The sequence below is a fragment of the Myripristis murdjan genome, chromosome 8 (assembly GCF_902150065.1).
Source record: "Myripristis murdjan chromosome 8, fMyrMur1.1, whole genome shotgun sequence".
NCBI classification, from domain to species: Eukaryota; Metazoa; Chordata; class Actinopteri; order Holocentriformes; family Holocentridae; genus Myripristis; species Myripristis murdjan.
In genome coordinates this window covers 4,770,377-4,794,932 of record NC_043987.1, presented here as the reverse complement: position 1 = coordinate 4,794,932, position 24,556 = coordinate 4,770,377, and the positions used below count along the sequence as shown (strand labels likewise).

At 41.4% G+C, this 24,556-nt stretch overlaps 1 protein-coding gene across 2 annotated transcripts; it reads right to left on the bottom strand.

The window, feature by feature from the left end:
• Window positions 1-10,908: 10,908 nt before the first annotated feature.
• On the bottom strand, window positions 10,909-21,570 carry LOC115363632 (cytosolic phospholipase A2 gamma-like). 2 transcript variants are annotated; one of them, XM_030057893.1, is made up of 15 exons: window positions 21,545-21,570; window positions 18,622-18,677; window positions 18,164-18,274; window positions 17,750-17,892; window positions 17,267-17,453; window positions 17,056-17,161; window positions 16,688-16,828; window positions 16,119-16,184; window positions 15,650-15,790; window positions 13,581-13,727; window positions 13,318-13,401; window positions 12,739-12,893; window positions 11,440-11,611; window positions 11,144-11,312; window positions 10,909-11,018 (listed from the first exon to the last, which is right to left on the bottom strand). In XM_030057893.1, exons 2-15 carry the CDS (start codon window positions 18,649-18,651, stop codon window positions 10,958-10,960), a joined length of 1,713 nt encoding a protein of 570 aa, XP_029913753.1. In that variant the 5' UTR covers window positions 18,652-18,677; window positions 21,545-21,570; the 3' UTR covers window positions 10,909-10,957. The 2 variants fall into 2 exon arrangements, with proteins under 2 accessions (XP_029913753.1, XP_029913752.1); XM_030057892.1 differs by lacking the exon at window positions 21,545-21,570 and having other exon boundaries at window positions 18,622-18,721.
• Between the last annotated feature and the right edge of the window lie 2,986 nt (window positions 21,571-24,556).

Genomic DNA, 24,556 nt, shown 5'->3' with positions numbered 1-24,556 from the left:
TTTATCAATGGGGTTGGGACCATCAGTTGTGTTGTGCAGAAGTCAGGTTACTACACAGCCGACAGCCCTATTGGACAACTGTTAAAATTCATATTATGGCAAGAACCAATCAGCTAACTAAAGAAAAACGAGTGGCCATCATTACTTTAAGAAATGAAGGTCAGTCAGTCCGGAAAATTGCAAAAACTTTAAATGTGTCCCCAAGTGGAGTCTCAAAAACCATCAAGCGCTATAACGAAACTGGCACACATGAGGACCGACCCAGGAAAGGAAGACCAAGAGTCACCTCTGCTTCTGAGGACAAGTTCATCCGAGTCACCAGCCTCAGAAATCGCAAGTTAACAGCATCTCAGATCAGAGACCAGATAAATGCCACACAGAGTTCTAGCAGCAGACCCATCTCTAGAACAACTGTTAAGAGGAGACTGCGCCAATCAGGCCTTCATGGTCAAATAGCTGCTAGGAAACCACTGCTAAGGAGAGGCAACAAGCAGAAGAGATTTGTTTGGGCCAAGAAACACAAGGAATGGACATTAGACCAGTGGAAATCTGTGCTTTGGTCTGATGAGTCCAAATTTGAGATCTTTGGTTCCAACCGCCATGTCTTTGTGAGACGCAGAAAAGGTGAACGGATGGATTCCACATGCCTGGTTCCCACTGTGAAGCATGGAGGAGGAGGTGTGATGGTGTGGGGGTGTTTTGCTGGTGACACTGTTGGGGATTTATTCAATATTGAAGGCACACTGAACCAGCATGGCTACCACAGCATCCTGCAGCGACATGCCATCCCATCCGGTTTGCGTTTAGTTGGACCATCATTTATTTTTCAACAGGACAATGAGCCCAAACACACCTCCAGGCTGTGTAAGGGCTATTTGACCAAGAAGGAGAGTGATGGAGTGCTGCGGCAGATGACCTGGCCTCCACAGTCACCGGACCTGAACCCAATCCAGATGGTTTGGGGTGAGCTGGACCGCAGAGTGAAGGCAAAGGGGCCAACAAGTGCTAAACACCTCTGGGAACTCCTTCAAGACTGTTGGAAAACCATTTCAGGTGACTACCTCTTGAAGCTCATCGAGAGAATGCCAAGAGTGTGCAATCAGAGCATGATTTTGAGGAAACTAGAATATAAAACATGTTTTCAGTTATTTCACCTTTTTTTGTTAAGTACATAACTCCACATGTGTTCATTCATAGTTTTGATGCCTTCAGTTAGAATCTACAATGTAAATAGTCATGAAAATAAAGAAAACGCATTGAATGAGAAGGTGTGTCCAAACTTTTGGCCTGTACTGTATATATATATATATATATATATATATATATATATATATATACATACATACAAAGCCACCTTGCTTTAGCCTCAGTTGAACCCCTGAGAAAATCTACCTCCCTCTCTCCATCACGGGTTTCGGTTTTAGGATTTAGGATAGCGCAGCCTGCCCTTAAAGGCAATGGCACCTAGCACACTGATTGATGTAATTGGTGTAACGCCCAAAACACACCTATGCATAATATAGCGGGTAGCACAAGTGTTTTACAGATAATGGGAGGTGCGCAAGACAGCAACTTTTGCGGGGGAACACCTCTTGCGCAATGCTAAATCCCCAAATAAAGGGTTTAGGGACTCTGGCGCAAGATAGGGCCCTAACTGGATAACTAACAAACCCCAGGAGCACTCTACCAGGCAGTATCTCCCCTTCAAATTCAAGCAAAACTGTCTCGCTGTTTCTCTTCACCCCCTCCCTTGTCCTCTGCAATCACTCCACCCTCAAAATCTTTCCCCCCTCCAGATTTTCCTGCAGCTCCTCCATTTTCATACACAGTGGCACCCCTTCTATCACTCCCTTGCACTCACCTGATCTACGCTCCCCCACTCTCCCTGACTGTATTACCTTAAGCTCCCCAACCTCTTTCATTCCCCTAGCTTTCTCAGCCTGCCCCTCATCTGAACAAGACACCAGAAGATTCCCGTCAGGGAGCACCTTGGCGAATTTTATCTCCCCCAGCTGTCTGCCCAAGTCATTAGTCAGCTTCAGTGGATTTAAACCCTTCATATTTTTCTGTTCAGCCTCCCCAAAACATAGGATCACTACAAGCAACCTCTTGCCCTCCCTCTGAGCTGAACCTTCCCCTCCTCCCACACCCACTACTCCTTCCCTGTCTGTTTCTTATGAGAGTTTCCCTTTCCCATATTATCTTGCTGTTTTGGACCTCCCCTCTTCTGCCCCTTATCTCCTTCCAGCTCCATCTCTTCTTTTTCCCACTCTTGCCCTAGCCCGGAACCTGACCCATTCCCGGACCAGCCGTGGCCAGCCAAGAAATCTCAGTCTAGATTTCTTCTTCTTGTTCTTCTTCTTGTTTTAATGGCGGGTGGCACCTAGCGCTAAGGTACATTATCGTGTATTTTTGGCAGTGAATAATAACAAGGTTAGCTGATTCTTCTTCTTGGCAGTAGTCACATAATCCTGTAGGATGCTTCCTTATCAGCTTCATTGTTTTGTTCAGTCTATTATGTCCAACCCTCAGCCTTGTTAAGATGTTCTCTTCTTTGGCACTCCCTTTGGTTATTCTCCCCTTTCCCACTTGCTGCTGAACTGCATAGAGATGTTGTCCTGTTTTTCCTGTGTCACACATGTTTTGCCATTCTTTGAAAAGTGTTTCTTTTGATTATTGCCTTTGCCTCAGATTTACTGAAAGGGATGTTCATAATTTCTTCTAGTTTTAGAGCATTCGTAGTTAATGTGTCCACTGTCTCATTTCCTTTTATTCCCCTGTGTGCTGGTATCCACATAAATGTGATCAAATGATTCATGTTAATAAGTCTGTGGAGGTTTTCATATATTTCATTAACTAGGTCTTGCCTACTCTCGGATTTAAATGACTACAACGACTTTACAGAAGAATATGAATCTGTGCAAAGAACAACTTTTTAAATTTGCATCTCTTCTATCCACTGCAGCACTGTAGCTATGGCCATCATATCACAACAGTGAATACTGACAGATGATCTGAAGTTCGTCTTGTAACAGAAACTTTTAAACTAGGAATACTGAATGCAAAACTTGTCCTTCCTAAACTAGGATCCTTAGATCCATCTGTATACACTGGAACATACTCTTTATATATTGTTTGTAGTCTATCTTCAATCAGACTTACAATACTTCCACACTCTTTAAACTGCTTTCCAAGGAAATGTAAATCAACGGCCACTGAAGGAAACAACCAAGGTGGCGTAGCTGTTAACGGCACTGCAGGGGTATAGTTTTTCTGATTTAATATCATGGCTCTTGCTACTTCCTCACTGCTCCATGTGAAAAACTTCTGCTTATTTCTAACTCTCTCCCATGGGAGAAGCACCTTCGTTGTTGGATGTCTGATCTTAGAATGTCCTTTAAGATTTACCCAGTAGTTCATCATTAGTTGTTTATATCTAATATGAAGTGGGATTTCGCCCATCTCCACCTGAAGAGCAGACACAGGAGTTGTTCTGAACGCTCCACAACAAAGTCTCAAGGCTTGAGCTTCTATCACCTCCAGTTTCTTTATTGAGGTTTTTGATGCTGAGCCATAAACTATACACCTGTAATCCAGCACTGACCTAATTAGTGCTACATACAAATTCTTGATAGCAGGTCTACTTGCTCCCCAGTCTAACCCTGTCAAACATCTCATTACATTTAATACCTTTTTGCATTTATCAATTACCTTCTGAATATGTTCATTCCATGTTAGCCTTGTATCTAACCATACCCCTAGAAATCGAAATACTTTAACTTGCTCTATCCTTCGCTCATACATATTTATCATGGCATTAACTCCTCTCTTTCTTGTAAAGATTACTACCTTGCTTTTTTGTATTGAGAACTTAAATCCGCAGGAATATGATCATTTCTCCACTACTTTAACTGCCTCTTGCATTTTATTCATACACTATATTACCAAAAGTATTCGCTCACCCATTCAAATGATCAGAATCAGGTGTCCTAATCACTTGGCCTGGCCACAGGTGTATAAAATCAAGCACTCAGGCATGCAGACTGTGAAACAAGACATTTGTGAAAGAATGGGCCGCTCTCAGGAGCTCAGTGAATTCCAGCGTGGAACTGTCATAGGATGCCACCTGTGCAACAAATCCAGTCGTGAAATTTCCTCGCTCCTAAATATTCCACAGTCAACTGTCAGCTCTATTATAACAAAATGGAAGCGTTTGGGAACAACAGCAACTCAGCCACGAAGTGGTAGGCCACGTAAAGTAACGGAGAGGGGTCAGCGGATGCTGAAGCGCATAGTGCAAAGAGGTCGCCGACTTTCTGCACAGTCAATTGCTACAGAGCTACAAACTTCATGTGACCTTAAGATTAGCCCAAGTACAGTACGCAGAGAGCTTCATGGAATGGGTTTCCATGGCCGAGCAGCTGCAGCCAAGCCACACATCACCAAGTGCAATGCAAAGCGTCGGATGCAATGGCGTAAAGCACGCCGCCACTGGCCTCTAGAGCAGTGGAGACGCGTTCTCTGGAGTGATGAATCACGCTTTTCCATCTGGCAATCTGATGGACGAGTCTGGGTTTGGAGGTTGCCAGGAGAACGGTACATTTCAGACTGCATTGTGCCGACTGTGAAATTTGGTGGAGGAGGAATTATGGTGTGGGGTTGTTTTTCAGGAGCTGGGCTTGGCCCCTTAGTTCCAGTGAAAGGAACTTTGAATGCTTCAGGATACCAAACATTTTGGACAATTCCATGCTCCCAACCTTGTGGGAACAGTTTGGAGCGGGCCCCTTCCTCTTCCAACATGACTGTGCACCAGTGCACAAAGCAAGGTCCATAAAGACATGGATGACAGAGTCTGGTGTGGATGAACTTGACTGGCCTGCACAGAGTCCTGACCTGAACCCGATAGAACACCTTTGGGATGAATTAGAGCGGAGACTGAGAGCCAGGCCTTCTCGACCAACATCAGTGTGTGACCTCACCAATGCGCTTTTGGAAGAATGGTCAAAAATTCCTATAAACACTCTCCTCAACCTTGTGGACAGTCTTCCCAGAAGAGTTGAAGCTGTAATAGCTGCAAAAGGTGGACCGACATCATATTGAACTCTATGGGTTAGGAATGGGATGGCACTTCAGTTCATAGTATGAGTAAAGGCAGGTGAGCGAATACTTTTGGTAATATAGTGTAATATGATTGATATTTTCCCCTCTTTTCCACAAGGTCCCATCATCAGCGAACAATGATCGTCCAACATCACCCTGAACCTGAGAGAAGACATCATTTATCATGATGGAGAAGAGTATTGGACTAATAATGCTGCCCTGGGGAGTTCTATTTTCAACCAGATATCTTTCTGATAAGGCTGTTCCAATTCTTACTTGTATATATTTATCAAATAAAAAATCTTTAATTCAATTATATATTCTACCTGTTATTCCTATATTATTTAATTTAATCATTGCTCCCTCTTTCCACACCATATCATAAGCCTTTTCTACATCAAAGAAAACTGCAATTACCGATTCTTTATTGGATTGTGCCTTCCTGATTTCTGTTTCTAGACATATAACCGGGTCCATAGTTCCTCTGCCCCTCCTAAAACCACTCTGATAAAGTGAAAAAGTTCGTCTACTTTCCACATAGAATGTTAATCTTTCTGTGACCATTCTCTCCATTATCTTCCCTAAATGAGAGGTCAGAGCTATTGGTCTATAGTTCTTGGGGTTTGAAGGGTCCTTCTCTGGTTTCCTGATAGGAATTATTACAGCCTCTTTCCAACTAGTTGGCAGTTTTCCCATCGCCCAGACTTTATTATAAAATCCCAATAACTTTGTTGCTGCCAATGTGCCTACATTTTTTTAACATTACATAACATATTTCATCTTTCCCGGGAGATGTAATTCCGGATCTAGTTATTGCCCTCCTCAATTCATCCAAGGTAAATGGAGCATCCATTGCACTACTAACATCATCTCTTCGCTCAAGGATTCCAGTATGTGCTGATCTTGTCACTTCCCTTCCTCTCTTACTCTCCTCTGTTAGATTATCTGAGCTATGGATTTGAACAAGGGCCTTTGCTATCATCTCTATCTTCTCTTCCTTCCTTCTCTTCCTTCTTATTCTAATGTTACACAATATTGGAAAATGATCACTTCCTATTGATGTCTCTTCTAATACTTCCCACTCACTTATACTAACTAAATTACTGGTCACTAAGGTTAAGTCAAGTACTGACAGGTTACCTGTGTAAACATCTAGCCTGGTTCCTCTCCCATCATTTAGACAGATCATACCCTTCTCCTCTAGTAATTCTTCAATTACCTCTCCATTTGTATCTGTTCTTACTCTTTCCCATAATGTGCTGTGTGCATTAAAATCCCCACATAGCACCACCCTTTTACCATCCATCCCTTCAATTTGTGTTATCTTAATCAGCTCTAGTTTCCTACAGGGATTATAATCATTTATAATTACAAATTCTCCTTCACTTGTCCATATCTCTACCACTACATATTCTTGTTCATTACCTATACCCCTCTCTCTATATGACATATCTTCCCTTATGAATATAGCATATCCTCCCCGTGCACCCTCCTTTCTATCTCTCCTAACAGAAACATATCCAGTAATTCTTAAATCCAAATTGGGTCTCAACCAAGACATATGACATCTGGTTTACTTCTAGATTCTTCTAGAAACTTTTTTGGATTCTTGTCCGTTGGCCAGCAAACTTCTAGCATTCCGTTGTAGCAGCAGTATCATTATTCCTATCCAATCCCTGGCTGCTCCTGACTGGATTGACCACTAAGATCATTCCTCACCTCCTCCCATGTGATCCCATTGAAACCTAAGTGGCGAGCCGCTGCCTTTACCATTATTTGTATCCTTTCTGTTTTGGATTTAACTTCCATTGTAGCATTAACAACCCCTGCTATAAAGGTAACCAGTTTCTTTAGATCAATCATTACTTTCCCTTCCTTTCCATGGCTTGATTCCTTTGTAGACTGCCTCTCTTCCCTCCTTCTTTCCTCATCTCCATCAATGTGTTTTACGATCTTTATAGCTTCTGCATATGTGACTTTATTCTGGACTCTTGTCTGTTGTATTTCCAACTCCCTTTTCATTACTTCACATCCCCCACAAGCCACACTGTGACTTCCTCCACAGCTACAACATTTAGGGTTTACTTGATTGCATTGACTGTAATCATGATCTCCTCCACACCTTGCACATCTTCTCCTTTCTTTACATCCCTTTGCTATGCCCAAACTTTTGGCAGTTGTAACACCTCAATGGTTTCGGTATGTCTTCTCTGACATTGTAGCTCATGTAACCAAGAGTTACTTTTCTGGGAAGCACCTCACCTTCAAACTCCAGCATTAAACATTCATTTTCTTTCCTTAAACCTTCTTGAGTTATCTGAAGCTGTCAAGCATCTTTTAAAACTCTTCCTTTCAGATTTGCTTTTACTTCCTCTACTGAAACACTGATAGGTATCCCTGAAATCACCCCTTTGATCCATTTATTCCTCCTTTCAATGTGACTTACACTCACCACTTTGAATCGTCCTACTGCTTTCATCCTGTCAGTACGCTCTCTCTGCTCTTCATTATTACACACAATCAACAAATTTTCATCTTTCAAAATCTTAGCCATTTGTATATCTCCAATCTGGTTCTTCAAAATAGTAGTTAATTTAACTGGACTCATTGAGGAAACTCCCTTATGTTCCCCAAACCTCAATATAATCCTACACTCTTGGCTCAATGAAGCTCTTGAATCTTCCTTTGGGTCTCTGCTATCACTCCTGGTTTTCTTTGTACTAGTGCCTGGAGAATGCCCTGTTCTTTTCTGTCTCATCCTCTTATTATCTTGATTTACTTCCATACTATCTTCACTATCGTAAATTTCAGACTCTCCCCACTCTGGACCATTCACATCATAGTTGTGCCTACCCGCCACTGCACATTTCAGTTCAGGTTTCCCCATTTTTGTTACTTCTCATTTCCAAGAATTTCCTCTTGTAGACACTTGTGTCTTCTTTCCAATTCCATTTGTTGAATTCCTAAGATTTCCTTGTTGTAAAGTTTTAACCATCCGTCCGACCGTCTTCTTCTTCTTCTTCTTTGGGTTTTTATTGGCGGATGGGTCATTCCATGTCATTTCACCAAATTTTCAGGACATCCCACGCACTGGGGTCTCAAAAAATCACCAGTTGTTCCTTATGTATCCAATAGGCATACTGTAAAATTTTAGTTTGCTCGGATGGATACTTTTTGAGATACAGTCAATTTAGTGAGGGGAGTATGTGTCGATTTTGGTGCAATTTTCGCATGTCCTTGTTTTTCCTCCATTTTCAGGTGTCAGTATCTCAGGAACTACACCACATAGGAAACTGAAATTTGGTACGATAATACACCTCCACCTACTCTCTCAGAAAATACAAAAACATCTGTCATACATCATAACTGGTAGGCATGCTAGCCCCTCAAAAATGGAAAAAAAATTACACATTTTGTGGTCGACCATGTTTGGACCTTCAGAAAACAACTTTGCATTTGCCCCAGCTTCTTGATTTTTTCAGAGCTTTGAGATACATACATGGACTGTTCAAAGCAGTAATGGTTAGTCAGATATATGCATCTGTTTCTGGATGGCAGCTTCTCCCAATCCAAAAAAAAGTTTTCATGTCACATTTTCACTGGCCCATAACTGCATGTGGGAATGTCTTAAAAAATCTGATTTTTGTTTTAATTTAAAGTTCAAAGCTTGCTCTTTCTTGTGATATAAAACATTTTTTCTTCATTTTTTTTTGTATCCCAAACATGGGGCTATTTCACCACTCGCGAATATTGAAATTCCTCAATATTAGACCATTGTAGCTTGCGTTTGTGTCTTATATTCATTTATTGTTTGTTATTTGTTCATTATTAACCTAAAATACAATGACCATTGCACCGGAAATGCATTTATTTGTCAAAACATCAACATTTTCATGAACTTTTTTTTTTTTACCAAATCTCTTAAGCTGCACATTCATAGAGTTTGGGTTTTTGCTTCCAAATTTCCACAGTAAAGTACCCATTCTGAATTTCACCATACATAAAACATGCATAAAATTGACTGCTTTACAAATTGAAATCATTTTGGTGTGATTATCTTCAAAACTGAAAAACTGTAAAATGTCACACAGAATGGGTACTTTACTGTGCAGTAAAGTGCCCATTCTGTGCCCAGTCTGCCCGCAGGAGAAAAACACTGTACGACGTGTCAGAAGCTGATATTATAACCTGTCAACAAGTGGATGTTAAAAGAGGTAAAATAGCCTGATGCCTCACAACTATGTATCTCTACAGCTATATATCTATACTTATATCAATATCTCTATCTATCTCTTTATCTACCTATCTGTATCTACAGTATATGGACAAAAGCATTGGGTCATCTCCACAGAAGCAGATTGCATGAAGAAATACAATTTAATAACACTAAGAAATGCAAGGAACAACAAGGAAAGGAGCAACACATGGCAGCAAAGACAATAACCGGACAAAGAACTAACTTGAAGAGAGGACTTAAATACACAAGGAAGTAACTGAGGACACAAGACACTCCTGGGGAAGGGGCTGGAACACAAGGCAGGAGAACCCAGAGAACTGGCTGATGGAAACACTGGGGAGGGAACAGAACAATCAAGGATAATTATACAGACTAAAGACAGGTTTGATACTGGGCAAGGTAACAAGACTGACACTGAACAGGTGTGTTGCTGTAGTTCCTAAATGCTTCCACTTCACAATAATACCACTTACAGCTGATGGAAATAATTTCATGAACTGACTTGTTGCAACAGTGGCATCCTTTTGCATTATTATTACAGTATTATTATCCCATAGACTTCAGGTCTTTATGCTAAGCTAACAGAAAATGCTACCCATAGGAACTGAACCAGTGGAAGCACAGAAGTGAAAATGGTGTCAAATATCTTGTGTCTGTCTGGGGATGTCAGAAACAAGGTATTTTCTCCAAAATTTTGGAGTATTCCTATAACATGAGTCTTTGGTGAGCCGATCACCAGTGGACAGCTCCCAGTCCATCTGTTCTCACCTGGCATTAGAATGTCATCTGTGTCTCGACTGCCCACTTGTGATCAGATCTCACTTTCCTGCTCTATATGCAGATAAACACATTTGCAGAGACCATATTATTAGGTTTGGAGTTTTTTTTTTTTTTTTTTAATTGTTACAGAGAGAGAGAGAGAGAGTTTTATTCTTTATTCATTAGATATTACAGGCAGGACCCCATCATGTTGGCTCAGGCACAGATCATTTAATTATTCCTGCACGTAAAGGATGTGAATAACAGAAGTGTTATCTCATTCAAATTCATGAATAAGTCATGTTTATCTTGTATCTGGTATGTTATCCTGGTTGATGTTCACTGAAAAGCGCTTTGCTGGAATCCAGCAGTTCTAGGTATTTCATACAGCTATACATGTATACAGATGTGTATACCTCTGAGTCTATCATCTTTGTCTAAATGTTTGTGCATGGGCAGGATTTCTAGATGTCAGACTGATGATGAAGAGTCTGCAGACACAGTAATGATTTGCCACCTAGTGGTTGATTGAGATTGAGGCACAATGGAGCCACACTTATTTCTGAGAGGGATACAATCATTCATAATTAGAAATATACTTTAAAGTATATAAATGTATCAATACATAAGTATTTCAGAGTAATAATAAATATAAGAAGAGAATACATCATAATAGTAATTCACATGAGTAAATCAATGTGTAAAAAAAAAGTAAACACAGTACGTTTTTTTCTTGATTGATTTATTTCTGCTATAATATATTGTTGCATTGGGCAAGGAAGCATAGCGACCCATTCACCCAATCAATAAGCTGTAAAGGCATTAGAGAGCCATCTAGTGTCTGAATGAGGTCATCACATCTCAAAAAATCCAACAAATTTTTGATTGCAGTGTCTGTTCAGTCGGACAGTCTGAAGAGTTCCTTCAGAAAAAGAAGAAACAGAGAGGAGCACTGTTAGATTAACAATATGGTTCATTTGTGTATTATTTGTCTCACATAGGACCACATGACATCTACACAGCTCTCAGTTACTGGATGAGCCCTACCTCTTGTTCTGTCTGCGTTCAACAGCCTTGTTGATCTCCCTCAGGATGGTTTCCTTGTTGTTCTTCATGTTATTTTTAGCGATCCCCAACAGGAAGTTGATCTTCTCCTGGTTGAAAGGAAGCTGGAAGGTAGAGAACTCCTCCATCCTCTGCTTCACCTCTTCTGCATCTACAAGCAAAAAAAAGGTATGTGTGATTAAGACCTTTTAATCCATCTCTTTGACCTGGATTGACCTGGTCTTAATGTAAAAGTACGGCTGATCTTGGTATACATGCTATCTGTAGTGGAGAGAGACCTTTGCAGTTGTTTCTGTTGAAGAGTGGCATGTAAACGATGGTGGGCTGCTTCCCCTCTCCCTGGAACACGTAGCAGTCTTTGGGCCAGTCTTTGTCCTCCAGGACTTTGTCATCAATCTCTGGGAAAGGCTTGTTCACCTTGGCTGCATAGTCTCTGGCCAGAGTCACAGTCTGTGGGGGGAGCAGTGGAGGGACACTCTCACATTATCAGGTTTCTTTGGGAAAGATACATACAATGGACAAAATGCAGCTCTGTTTGCCCTCACTTCATCAGTAAGAGATAACTGCTGACCCGTTTTATTCAGGCCATCACATTTTCTGCTGATGATTGCGATTCACTGGCATTTGGTAATCAGGCCTGCATCAGTTTGTTATTAACCTATTTAAGTTCTACAGTGGTAAGGTGAGTTAATTACCACATACCTCCATAGGAGGGAGATAGGACACTCCTGAGATTTAGCATGGGCTGCAGCAGAACAACTGGCTGGAGCACATGCAGAGGTTTAAATCAGTCATATCAGTCATGAAGTCAAGTTTCTCAGTGCAGTGAATGTAGACTCAGTTGCAGCCTTTTTTCCTAAACAAACTTACCTACCAAACTTACTTAGTTTCCCTCTGAAATTACCATGTCATGAGGGACATGTTGGGAATGAGAGGCAACAAGGTCAGGTTAGTATGTCATGACCTGTTTTCTCAAAAGAGCTATTCAGCGTACACTGGCATCTCCTCCACAGCCCCCCCTTCAAACAAAAGCACCTGTGGTCTCCCTGCTCACACCCCACAGTGTTCAGTGTTTTCAGTCAATGATTGTTGTGTCCCCCTAGAGGAGGGCTCTGGTAATTACAGAGCAATACATAGAGCATTATGTTCCACAACATGACAGAAGAGCATAATTTCCATAGGGTTACTGTAATGATATGAACAGTGGTGTGTATAGTGTTTGTTCCTCATATATGTTAAAGGCTAATCCTGGCATTTTTCAAATTAGGCCCTGTTTTTTCCACTTTTTTGGGGTCCCAATGACTGATAGGGACAAAACATTTTGGAATTGGTCCAGTACTGAGCTACAACACTTCAGCCAAACCAGGCTGCAGTGTAATCAAATGGGGCAAGTTCACCCCTGTGTCCCTACTATGTGTTGGTGACTTACTGTATTACAAGGCATTATCAGTAGTTTGGCTACAGATCAGGGCCCAGAAACACACACACACACACACACACACACACACACACACACACACACACACACACACACACACACACACACACACACACACACACACATATTACCATATTACCTCAAATATGTTCCCAGCACTGTACTCAGGTGCTATGATGAGGTCAATGTCTCTCTTGTCTCCCAGGAAAGAAGGATAGGCAACATTGATCAGCAGCCCAGCATCAATCAAGTGGAACGTCTCTTTAATATGGAGGGAAGGTGGGACTACCAGACCTACCCGGCAACAGGAATACAAAATACAAAGGAACTATCTCTTATATCAGTGATTTAATGGAAATGGAACAAATTGAAAAGAAAAACTTGAATGTCCAGATTTTGAAGAGGAAATTGGATCCTCTTGTCATTTAACGAGTTATGGACATTGATTGAGATAACAAATAGTTAAATACACAAAGAAATCACATCTTTTCATACATAGGCTGCAAATAAGCGTAAAAGCTTTGGAAGTCTGGACATCACACAGATGCCAATTATAAAAGAATTTCGTCATTTCATCTTGTCAGGCTTTTACACCCTGACAAGAATTAAATTATGTGAGAAATGCTAAAACAGTCATGCTTAGTCTTAAAGAGCAATATACAGTACAGCTCAAATCCTGCTTCAAATCAAAATAAAGTGTGGCCCAGGCTCTTCTCACCTTGGTATTGATAGAGGAAGTTTCTGGTTGTGCCCCACTCCCATTTCAAAACAAGAGGAAGGATGTGCTGAGTGAACCAAGAGACTGAAAAACAAGACATTCAAACCAAATATACAGCTTTTACCTGAGAATAATAATGGTTTATGTACTATACCTTTCACTAAAATGATGTTGTTATTTCAGATGTAATGAGAACTATGAGCAGGAGAAATGAAATGTGTTGGTCTTTCCACAGTAATTATCCATTCATCTGCCATGCTGACCATGTTTTTTAAGTGGTCCATCTTCCAGACTCTGGCTCCATTTCTCTACGGCCCCCAGCAGCTCCAGGCTCCAGTCCTGAAAAACTTGTTTTCTCTCCTCTGGTCTCTTTGACGCCAGCAACGCAGACTCATTACGATGTAGCTTGCCTGGAAAGAGAACATGTCAATATAAACGCCCACTGCGGTTAACCATCTACTATATGTTCCAATCCAAGTTCTGTGGTCTGAACAGTCCACATTTTCACAGTTTCATATATTGCAGCTTTAAATTGGAGTGGATTAACACTAAATTTTGGATGTAGAAGAAACAGCACAGCCACTGGACCTGGTTAGTGTCCTGTAATTTGGTTCATGTGAGATTCTGTCACTCACAGAAACAGTAAATGAGTCATTTAATGCATTCAGAAAGTATCCAGACCCCCTTCACTTTTTCCACTTTTGTTATGTTGCAGCCTGATGCTACAATCATTTAAATTCATTTTTCCCTCACATTAATCTACACTCAGAACCCCAAAATGACAAAGTGAAAACAGAACTGTAGAATTTTTTGTACATTTATTAAAAAGAAAAAACTGAAATAAATGACATAGTATTCAGACCCTTTACTCAGTACTTAGGTGAAGCACCTTTGGCAGCAATTACAGCCTCAAGTCTTTTTGGGTAGGACGCAATAAGCTTTGCACACCTGGATTGGGGGAATTTCTGCCATTCTTCTTTGCAAATCCTCTCTGGTTCGCTCAGGTTGGATGGGGACCGTTGGTGGACAGCCATTTTCAGGTCTCTCCCGAGATGTTGGCTCTGGCTGAGCCATTGGAGGACATTCACAGAGTTGTTCCTAAGCCACTCCTGTGCTGTCTTGGCTGTGTGCTTAGGGTCACTGTCATGTTGGCCCAGTCTGAGGTCCTGAGTGCTGTGGAACAGCTTTTCATTGAGGATATCTCTATACTTTGTTCCATTCAGCTTTCCCTAAACCTCGACCAATCTCCCAGTCCCTGCTGCTGAAAAACACCCCCACAGCATGATGCTGCCACCACCATGCTTCACTGTTGGGATGGTGATGGGCAGGTGATGAGCAGTGCCTGGTTTCCTCCAGATATAATGTTTGGAATTGAGGCCAAACACTTCAATCCTGGTTTCATCGGACCAGAGAATCTTGTTTCTCACAGTCTGAGAGTCCTTCAGGCGCTTTTTTTGCAAACTCCAAGCAGGCTTTCATGTGTTTTGCACTGAGGCTTCCGTCTAGCCACTCTGCCATAAAGCCCAGATTGGTGGAGGGCTGCAGTGATGGTTGTCCTTCTGGGACTTTGTCCCATCTCCACACAGGATCTCTGTAGCTCAGTAAGAGTGACCATCAGGTTCGTGATAACCTTTCTTACTAAGGCCCTTCTCCCACGATTGCTCAGTTTGGCTGGGCAACCAACTCTTTGAAGAGTCCTGGCTGTGCCAAACTTCTTCCATTTGAGAATTATGGAGGCCACTGTGCTCTTGGGAACCTTCAGTGCAGCAGAATTTTTTTTTCAGTTCCTTTGACCTCATGGCTTGGTTTTTGCTCTGACATGCATTGTCAGCTGTGAGGCCTTCTATAGAGAGCTGTGTGCCTTTCCCAATCATGTCCAATCAATTTAATTTACCACAGTTGGACTCTAACCAAGGTGTAGAAATATCTCAACAATGATCAAGAGAAATGGGAGGCACCTGAGCAAAATTTTAAGTGTTGTTGCAAAGGGTCTGAATACTTATGTCAATATGATGTTTTTCCTTTTAATAAATTTGTAAAAAAAAAAAAAAAAATCTACAATTCTGTTGCCACTTTGTCATTATAAGGTACTGAGTGTAGATTAATGAAAGAAAAAATTAATTTCAAAGATTGTAGCATCAGGCTGCAACATAACAAAAAGTGGAAAAAGTGAAGGGGGTCTGAATACTTTCTGAATGCATACGCCATTGGATTATTCTATTTTGATGACTGTGTTGAGGCTGTTGCTGGTCTTGTCATCAGTACCATAGTTGCAAGTCACTGTCATCACCACCTTCCTCATCATCACTAGCTTCATCATAATCATCATCACCTTCTAGTATTTTCTGCAGGTCTTTCAGCTTAGACAGAGCAGTGGGATCCTCTATGGTGTTTCTGAGCAGGAGCACCAGTACAACGAAGGTGAGGTACACAACCAGGTATTGGTCTGCATCATCGTCCATGTACCCAGGCACTGTAACACACACACACACACACACACACACACACACACACACACACACACACACACACACACGCATGCACACACACACACACAATATATATTTAAAATGAGATTTTGTCCAATCCTGATTTTCAGTTTTTGATACTTGTTGGAGAAGAGCATTTTATTCAATTCCAGAGTAAACACAGCCACAGCCACACTATATGATTTGATTTGATTTTTTTATTAGTGTGTCATGCACTATAACCGCTTCTTCCACCCTAATAGATATGACGAGAATAAGTAAATAATTTAATTAATTAATGATAATTAATTAATTATCATTAATTATCTTTACCATTTAGCCAGGGAGGGATCAGGTCTCTGATGACGTCCTCATGAGCCACAGCACAACCCAGAATGCCTGCACAAAGACAACACACACATGCATGCACACACGCACGCAAAGTTTCAAGTCATTGATTAATGAAAGGATCAACTTATGGAAAGTAGTTTGTACACTGACCCAAATTTTTATCTTTGACAAAAGATGAAAATGACATTTTAAAAATTTGTATGCAATTCCATTTCACTAAAGTGTGGAGTGTGGAGAGCCAGAATTCTCTGCATCTGAAGTAATAAGTAATAATCACTGTGTCACTGATCATCTACATCTATCAAGCATGTGAACTGGTTTGTTTGATCAGTAAGCTTGTGGCAAAACAAACCAGACAGAGAAGCTTCTAAGGGAACCCATCTTTTCTCCCTCTTTCTTGTCCAGTTTCTGTCTTGAAATTTTCAAAAATAAAACCTCCTAACTGTTGCTGAGCTAGGAGCTGCACATCTCTTACTTCAACATGTTTGGTTACTGTACATCCACCTGCCTTTCTGTTACATGACCCTATTACCCTATGAAGACACAAACACCTTGTAGTTCGACCATGTCCATCTCTGGCCTCTCCTCTAGCAGTTGTCCTGCCTGGAATTTGCTGCCCAGATGAGAAGTTTCAATGAAGAGACCCAACTCTGTGAAGCCAGCCTCATGAGGAGTCACCTCAAACCATTTACCTGAGAGACAGCAAGAGAGAGAGAGAGTGAGAGAGAGAGAGAGAGAGAGAGAGAGAGAGAGAGAGAGAGAGAGAGAGAGAGAGAGAGAGAGAGAGAGAGAGAGAGAGAGAACCCTTTTTTAAAGTCTTACATCTATTTTATCTACTGTAGCATTAATTTGCTATTTATTTGTGTAATCTATTTTGATGACATTTTGTGTGTGTGTGTGTGTGTGTGTGTGTGTGTACCCTCTATAGGCCCATGTGAGTAGCAGTGTTTCTCTATGGCACTGTAGACAGGGTAAGGGTTGGAGACGTTTTGGGTGGCATCCCCTGAAAGACACCGTAGATCCATCTGATGAAAACAGAGGAAATATTTTTTTTTAATATGAGCAAATTTGTCCCTGTAAATGTAATCCAGCTTGTTGTTGTCATTTTTTCTCTCTTCTCTTCCCCTAACCTGTTTCATGATCCCAGCAGAGGTGAGGACTCCCCAGATGTCGCTGAGGGAGAAGTCCTCCCCCTCGGCCCTCTGGCCCAGCCAGGCCAGAGCTTCATCCAGGCTCACATCAGGTCCTGACAGCCTGGACACTGCTCGCTCCATGTTGCTGCTCCACCAGGGGTCGCTGTACAGGGATGCCATGGACCTGACACACACACACACACACACACACACACACACACAGGAGAGAGAGAGAATGATATGTAGGTCAAGAGATATTATGCTTGGTTTTACTTCTAAAATCTCTAGTCTGAGTTTCCTGGTCATTTTGCAAAGCTCTCACTTTTTTGGCAGTCAGTGCTCCAAGTGGACTCACCAAACTAAACTAAAAAATAATCCATTATTTTTCTATTTGTGCTTACGCATGTGTTAAGCAATCCTTAATTGAAAAAATGTGTGTGTGTGTGTGTGTGTGTGTGTGTGTTATTATATTATTATTACCATGTGGAGCCAGAAACTCCCCCCAGGTACAGCACAGTGTCCAGCAGACCTTCTTTTTGCATCTGGTAAAGGGAACCCAGCAGAGCCACCGCTGCTCTCTGCCCCCCTCCTGACCCCAGCAGGGCAACATGGGGAACCGAGTCCTGGATGGAGGGAGAGAGAGAGAGGGAGAGAGAGAGAGAGAGAGAGAGAGAGAGAGAGAAACTCTGAGAAATAGTCTCCTGATCTTACACGCGATGCTAAGCACAACAGAAATGTCTTTGCTATGGTGTCAATAGCAAATGCCCATCTAAGCGACTTTGGCATGTTGGTCTCAAAATGAGGTGTAAATGATTGGCCAGATCCCCATATGAAAAAGAAACCATTCTTCCCTTTCGACAGAAGAAAGAAATTAAGACAAGAGTGTTTTCTTACCACTGAACAGTTGATTCCCAGGCTGTTCAGTGACTCCTGAACCACTTGTTTCCTCTTCTGAACATACTCCTTTTCACCAGCACACAACTGCTGTGACTGATAGACGTGTTTCTAGAAAGAGTCAGACATTTAAGTTAAAATGTCAGCAACTATGTCACATCCACACTGTGTATCTGCTGGCCACATTTATGTTGATATGTGGAAATATTCAAAGATGCCATTGTTTTTACGGCAGCGGCATTACATCAACTGGAAAAAATCTACTCGTCTTGTGCATTTCATACACATTTCCCTGTTCTCCAGCAGGACATAGTCAGGATCTTTGGAAACCTTTGATCTCCCCAAGAATTTAAAATAAAATTCTGTGACTCTGAACAAAGCTCAGCCAAGAAGTGAAGGTGTCGATGAAACCCTTCGGCGACACTTGCAGTCTAAATCCTTTGCCATGCATATCTCACCTCAGGAGCGCCTGTTGTTGTCTCCTCCATGATGGTCACTGGTTCTCCCAGAGATCCTGTCATGAAAACAGAGATGCTCATTAACACAGCTGTCCAGTTTGTGTTTCTATGCCGCATGGTTGGCCGTTAGAGACATCTTAAGTGCAGTGAATGTGACAAGAAGATCCACGCTGCCATGTAAGTTATTCCGCCTCGTTGGTTACGTTCTCTGGAACAGAAGTGAAAATAGTCCGCGGTTCTTCCTCTGAGGGGTGCACTATTGGAGCGGCTTCTGCTTCTGCTGATCCTGCTGTTTTTGTAGATGATCTGCTCATGTGCTTCCACTTTGTGCACGTGCAGATCCGGTTCCTCTGCACAGAAGCCTTCCTTCTTGCCTTGAAAATGAACCATTATTATAGCAATCTGCCAAAGTGCAGAAACACGTTGCTTTTAAAAAGAATGGGGAACGGATGGGGAACTCTCATTGGTTTATTGCAGGTTACACCCAAAACACACCCGTGGGTAATTAAGAGACTAAGTACAACCCCTTTGAACCATGCACCTGAAGTAATGACCCTTAGCAAAAGTGGACTTAGACACACCTTAAATGGACTTGTGCCATGCTTTTCAGATTATGTGCTTAGAGTTTATCACTTGAAATTTACTCTTGCACAGGGCATAGAGCCATAAATATGGCAGGTAAACTTTGGCAACTTCAGTGATAAGTGACTTGTTGGGTTCTGCTTCATGTCGACCTCAAGAACTTGAAAATAATAAATCAAGTCAAGTGAATAATACCCATACAACTTGTCTCTTTGATCATGATGTGTTCATTATTTACATCTTTCACTGATCCAGTTTTTTGATGTCTCAGTGAACATATGTATTATATTTGTCAGTGACCAATTACCACCCAAACACAAACACCTAGTGCAAGTTGGTCACGACATTTTTCTGCCTTTACAAGTTGACGAGGACTGTCCAATGCAACATTAGCCTCTGTTAATGCTGTTCCTTTCCTAGTTTTCAGGGTAGTAGGGCGAAAGAATGCCCAGCGATGTCATTGTCGTGCTGACCATGGTGAAAATACTGTGAAGGAATCAATCAACACAACTTTCACAGACAGGCCAGGGTCAACCCCAGGGCGTATTCAACGACGTTACAGTACGTAACGTTGTGTGACGTTGTCTCATTGAATGATATGTTTGGTCGTAACGTTTTGTAACAAAGAGCAACATGCCTCGGAGGTGGTTTTCCTCCATTTTGTGGGTGTGTCAGAGATGTTATCCAATCAGCATCAGCCTGTATTTAAGGCTCCGCGATTTAAAACAATAGTGAGGCAGGCAATAAAAACATGTGAAAAGAAAAATGTACGCATGGGACTATTTTACAGAAGAACCAAAGACCTTTTATTTAGTTGGAATTAATTTGGAAATCAGTGAAGGCTAACCACAACGATTACCTCATTCAGGCACAAGAATTAGCCAATGTCATATAGGTCTACCCATAAAGTTTTTGAATGTCAGCAACTCGTGATGTACTGATCACTTTTGGATCTTTTTGTGGACAGTTTTTTGTCATCAGTCTCAGAATAAAAGAACACGGTCTGAAGGTGAAAACGTACGTAAAAGCAACTGTATAGCTCAGTTAATCTAGCCTCATTGTGCTAGGCTTCATACCTTTATAGGTAACACCCGGATTTCCAAATACTGTGAACTTTAGGTAGGAAACAGCTGGGATTGCTGGCCTTGCATCCATTTCCTTAGCAAACAACAAATTATAGATAATGCCAAATAATAGATAGGTGAAAGTGTTTGCTGTTAGCTGCCGATATGCTGTTGTTACCCTTGCTGAAAACTCATTTTAGCTGCATTCTAATGCCAACCACTAATTGGAATGGCTAATGGTGTAGGATTGTGGTGTTTGGAAGACAAGCGTAGGCTAAATTAGTTGTGCCAAATGGTATCATATTAATGTTGCAGTAGTGACACAAAACCTTTTTTTTCAGTCTTTGGTCAGTGAGTTTTTCAGATGAAACAGACACTAGTGTTTTTACTTTTGACCCAGGCCTGCCAACTCTCACGCTTCTGGCATGTAACACGTTTTCACCCTCAGTCTCACGTTCTTAAGCTGCCCAAACAATTCTTACACCAAAACACTGCAAAACATAGCAAGACAGATGAACAGACAAACATTTTGTGGTCACAGTCTTTCTGGTACTGTAACCCCAGATTCTATGGGCATAGCCCTTTTAGGGCTGTCCTATATAACTTTGGGTGTCATACAGGACAGCAACGTGGCTGAGGAGGTAGAGTGGTCGTCTGGTAATCAGAGAGTTCATGATTCAATACCTGGCTGCTCCAGAGTCTTTTTAAGTGTCCTAAAGCAAGACACTGAACCACTACCTGCTCCTGATGGGCAGCTTGGCACCTTGCATGGCAGCCTCTGCCATCAATGGGTGAATGTGAGGCAAACATTGTAAAGCACTTTGAGTGGTCACTAGACTAGAAAAGCGCTGTTATAACCTTATGCGTTGCGTATGCACGAAATCAGCCATGAATACCTTCTGACTTTCACTTTATTCTGACAGCCTAAACATCAAAATCATCCAAAAGCCATCATCTCTTGGTTTGTAATTAGGCCTATATTATATTATCTGCTGATAAGCAATGGGACCCATAATTATGGCAACTTGGAGGATTTAAACAAATGGACTGATTGCTGACTGAATATTATAAAACGGCAGGTGGTCTGTGTTGACGCACCATGGCTGTTTTGGCACAGGTTATATATAAGATGCATAGAAGACACATTCTGCCATTTGTGTCTGAGATAATAAACATATATAATACACACAGCACACCGATAGAGTGTGAAAAATCTACTGAGTGTTGTTTGGTGCAGTATTTCCAAAAATATGGTGAAATAGTGGCCTGTGTCCTACCTGGTTCACCCACAGCAGTGTTATCAGCCAAACCAGTGACTCCCTCCTTATCTGGCAGCGCTCCAATAATGTGGACTTATTGATGCTGGATGCTCGTCTGGATGAGTGAGCTCTACAGACCCCAGCCACACACTGATACCAACACTGTGACAATGCCCGGTAAAACTCGTTGGCATCTTTGGTAATGTCAGACCACTTCCTAGTTTTTCTGTTAGGGTCCTCACATCTTTAACTGCTGCACATAAATTAAACAGAAGTAGACTACTTCTGCAAAGTTGGACTACTTCAGTTTTCTGTTAAGTGTAGAAATTCAGTGATTACAATGATTACAGTAATTGGGATAATTTCCCATCCTTCCTGTTGCAACATGCTGCCACTCAGTGAACAGTTTTCAAGCCTCTAAACATCTCCTTTCTTGCTTCCACCTGTCCAGTGAGAACTTTGACTTGACAGTCTTGGAAAATTCTCGCTTTGTCCTGTGCTCCCATTGTGCAGTTTTCTGCCCAAAACAAGATGAATGGGCAAACTCTGCAAATCAGCATTCATGAAGGGCATTTCTTCACCAGATGTGGTTAATTGTGGATGTTCATAGGGTGGAAGTTGAGGCTCCTGCAGGTTTGCAACATTTCAAGCAGATTTGTAATTTATAAAAGGGAACTGTGTACATGTGTCAGTACGTGTGGTTTTATGAATCGGAATGTACTTTTCCTGATTTGTGCTTATGTAACATTTTAGTGTGGAATCCATGCACACTTCTATATATGAGACCCTTTGACTCTGGAAGTAGCTGAATATTTGACAGTGTTTGGTATAGATGTTTCAATGTAGCTGCATCTTAAATCACTCTCTTGGTGAGCGATGCTTATCTCCGTGTTGATCGGACAGCACGTATTCATGGTAGTGTGATTAAGCCCATGGCATCAAAATCAACCAGTGAACAAACCAACCAACTGGAAAAGACAGAACGGAAAGTTGAACTTAAATACAAACTGAACTGATCAGTGAGTGAAGAACAGGCGGACAGCTGTCCTGCTGTGTTTTCACCTCAAAAAGGTGAAACCCACATTAGACTGACTTTTACTGGTTTTCATCGGCTTTTAACTCCATCCAACGTTATATTTTAGCCACAAGGCTTATTGAGCATTTTTAGCTCAGTCATAACTTGGTGGGTTGGATTTTGAATTTTTTAACAGATAGAACACAGAGAGTAAAAGTGAATGACATTTTATCTGAATCCCTATGTTCCTCTACTGGCTCACCCCAGGGTAGTGTTCTTCCCCTTTTCTAAAAATGTGTCTAATCTGTTATTAAATATTTTTTGTAATATTTTAGAAAATCATGGTAGTAAGGAGCCAGATCTATAGTTTGTGAAGTGGTGTTTGCGCCCAGTTTTGTACAGAGGTAGGACCTTAGCTACTTTCTTTTTATGTGGAAATGTACCGGTTTGGAAAGATAAGTTACAGATGAATGTTAATGGTTTACAAATCCCCTCAATTACCTTTTTTTACCAGTGCCATATCAATATCCTTTACATCAGTAGACTTTTTACTCTTACATGTAGGGGAGCGCGGGGTAGAAACTAATGCGGGGTAAGTTGTAACACGGACTTTTAAGGTAGTTGCACAAGGTCAACCGGCAAGTGCTTCTGGTTAGTTCGTCACATGATCGTAAGAGAGCCCAGCGCGAATTTTGGGGGGAATTGGCTGCATTTTTGAAGAGATACGTGTAAAAGTGTGTTTTACCACCAAGTAAGTGAATTTCTTTACCTTTCTAATTTTTTGACTACTGAACTGTGTGCGTGCATTACCGAATCCAATCTTACATCAACGTATTAAGCATCATGTTGCCTAAAACACAGCACTGATTCAAAACATTTCGCTAACTCATAGCGAGTGCTAGTCAGGTTTGAGACCAGTGACTACACAGTGGGGTTGGTTGGAATGCAGTGTTACAACTAAGCCACAATAAAAACAACTGCATATTTGTCACTAACATAAGAGTAACGTTAGCTACGTAGTGTAGTTGTGTGTGTGTGTGTGTGTGTGTGTGTGTGTGTGTGTGTGTGCGCGTGCGTGTGTGCACGCGTGCATGCACAAGGTGGAGCATGTGTGTGTGGATATAACATGTGAGCCCCTATCATCATGGGATTTCTACTGTATTCTTTCTAGTAGCTAGTGTATATTGAAACAGATACTCCAACTAGTGTATTAACAGATGTTTTTCTTCTGTGAGGCTTACAAGCCAGAGTCATGATTTATGTGGTGTCAGAATAACCCCATGTGGGATGGGTTGATTGTCTTTATTCATTCATTCATTCATTCATCCACAGAATGATATTACCCCTGCAGTCCGCACAACACTGCACATCTGCGTGGGTTTTTACTATTATTATAGGCCTATTTTTTTTATTTCCTATGGTAGACATATAGTATTCTCATAATATCCTAAATGGGACTCATAGAGTACTTGTGGTACTGTAGGCCTGCGTTTATATTATTGGCTGCAAGACTTTTATGGCAATATTGCTATAGTGTCCCTATAATATTCCTATAATATTAAAGTATTAAACTGTGTTAAACCAAACCTTTCTGTAAGTGTTACAACTAAGACTCCCTTCGTAACAATTTACCCCACCTGTGGGGTAAATTGTAACATTTCTCTTCTTCCACTTAGGGTGAAATTGCACGGAAATGGTAGGTTCTAGAAACAAAGTTAAAGTGTTCATTTGTAGCAGAGATGTGTATTTTGTTTGTATTAAAAAATGAGTTCTCTAGCTCCTACATATCCTACATTTTTTTGCCTTTGGCCTGAAACGTTCTACCCCTCGCTCCCCTACTTGTACAATTTCCAACACTTCCTTCTCATCCACTGCATTCACAAACATTGAGTTGGGATTTCTCTCCATCACTTCATGCTTATCTCCAGTTGTCCCTGGACCAGGGATTTGTCCTGCTAACTCAGGTCCTATATTTACAAAAAAATTATTGAAGCTATTAGCCGCCACCTCCATAT

Bases quoted from the DNA above. Each gene is read 5' to 3' on its own strand.
- LOC115363632 (XM_030057892.1), bottom strand. From the start codon at position 18,702: ATGAGCATCTCTGTTTTCATGACAGGATCTCTGGGAGAACCAGTGACC. The intron at 17,162-17,266 runs GTTAGGGGAAGA...TGTTTTCATCAG, and splicing joins CTGCTGGGATCATGAAACAG to ATGGATCTACGGTGTCTTTC. The intron at 11,313-11,439 runs GTCTCTCTCCAC...TTTTGCTTGTAG, and splicing joins CAACAGAAACAACTGCAAAG to ATGCAGAAGAGGTGAAGCAG.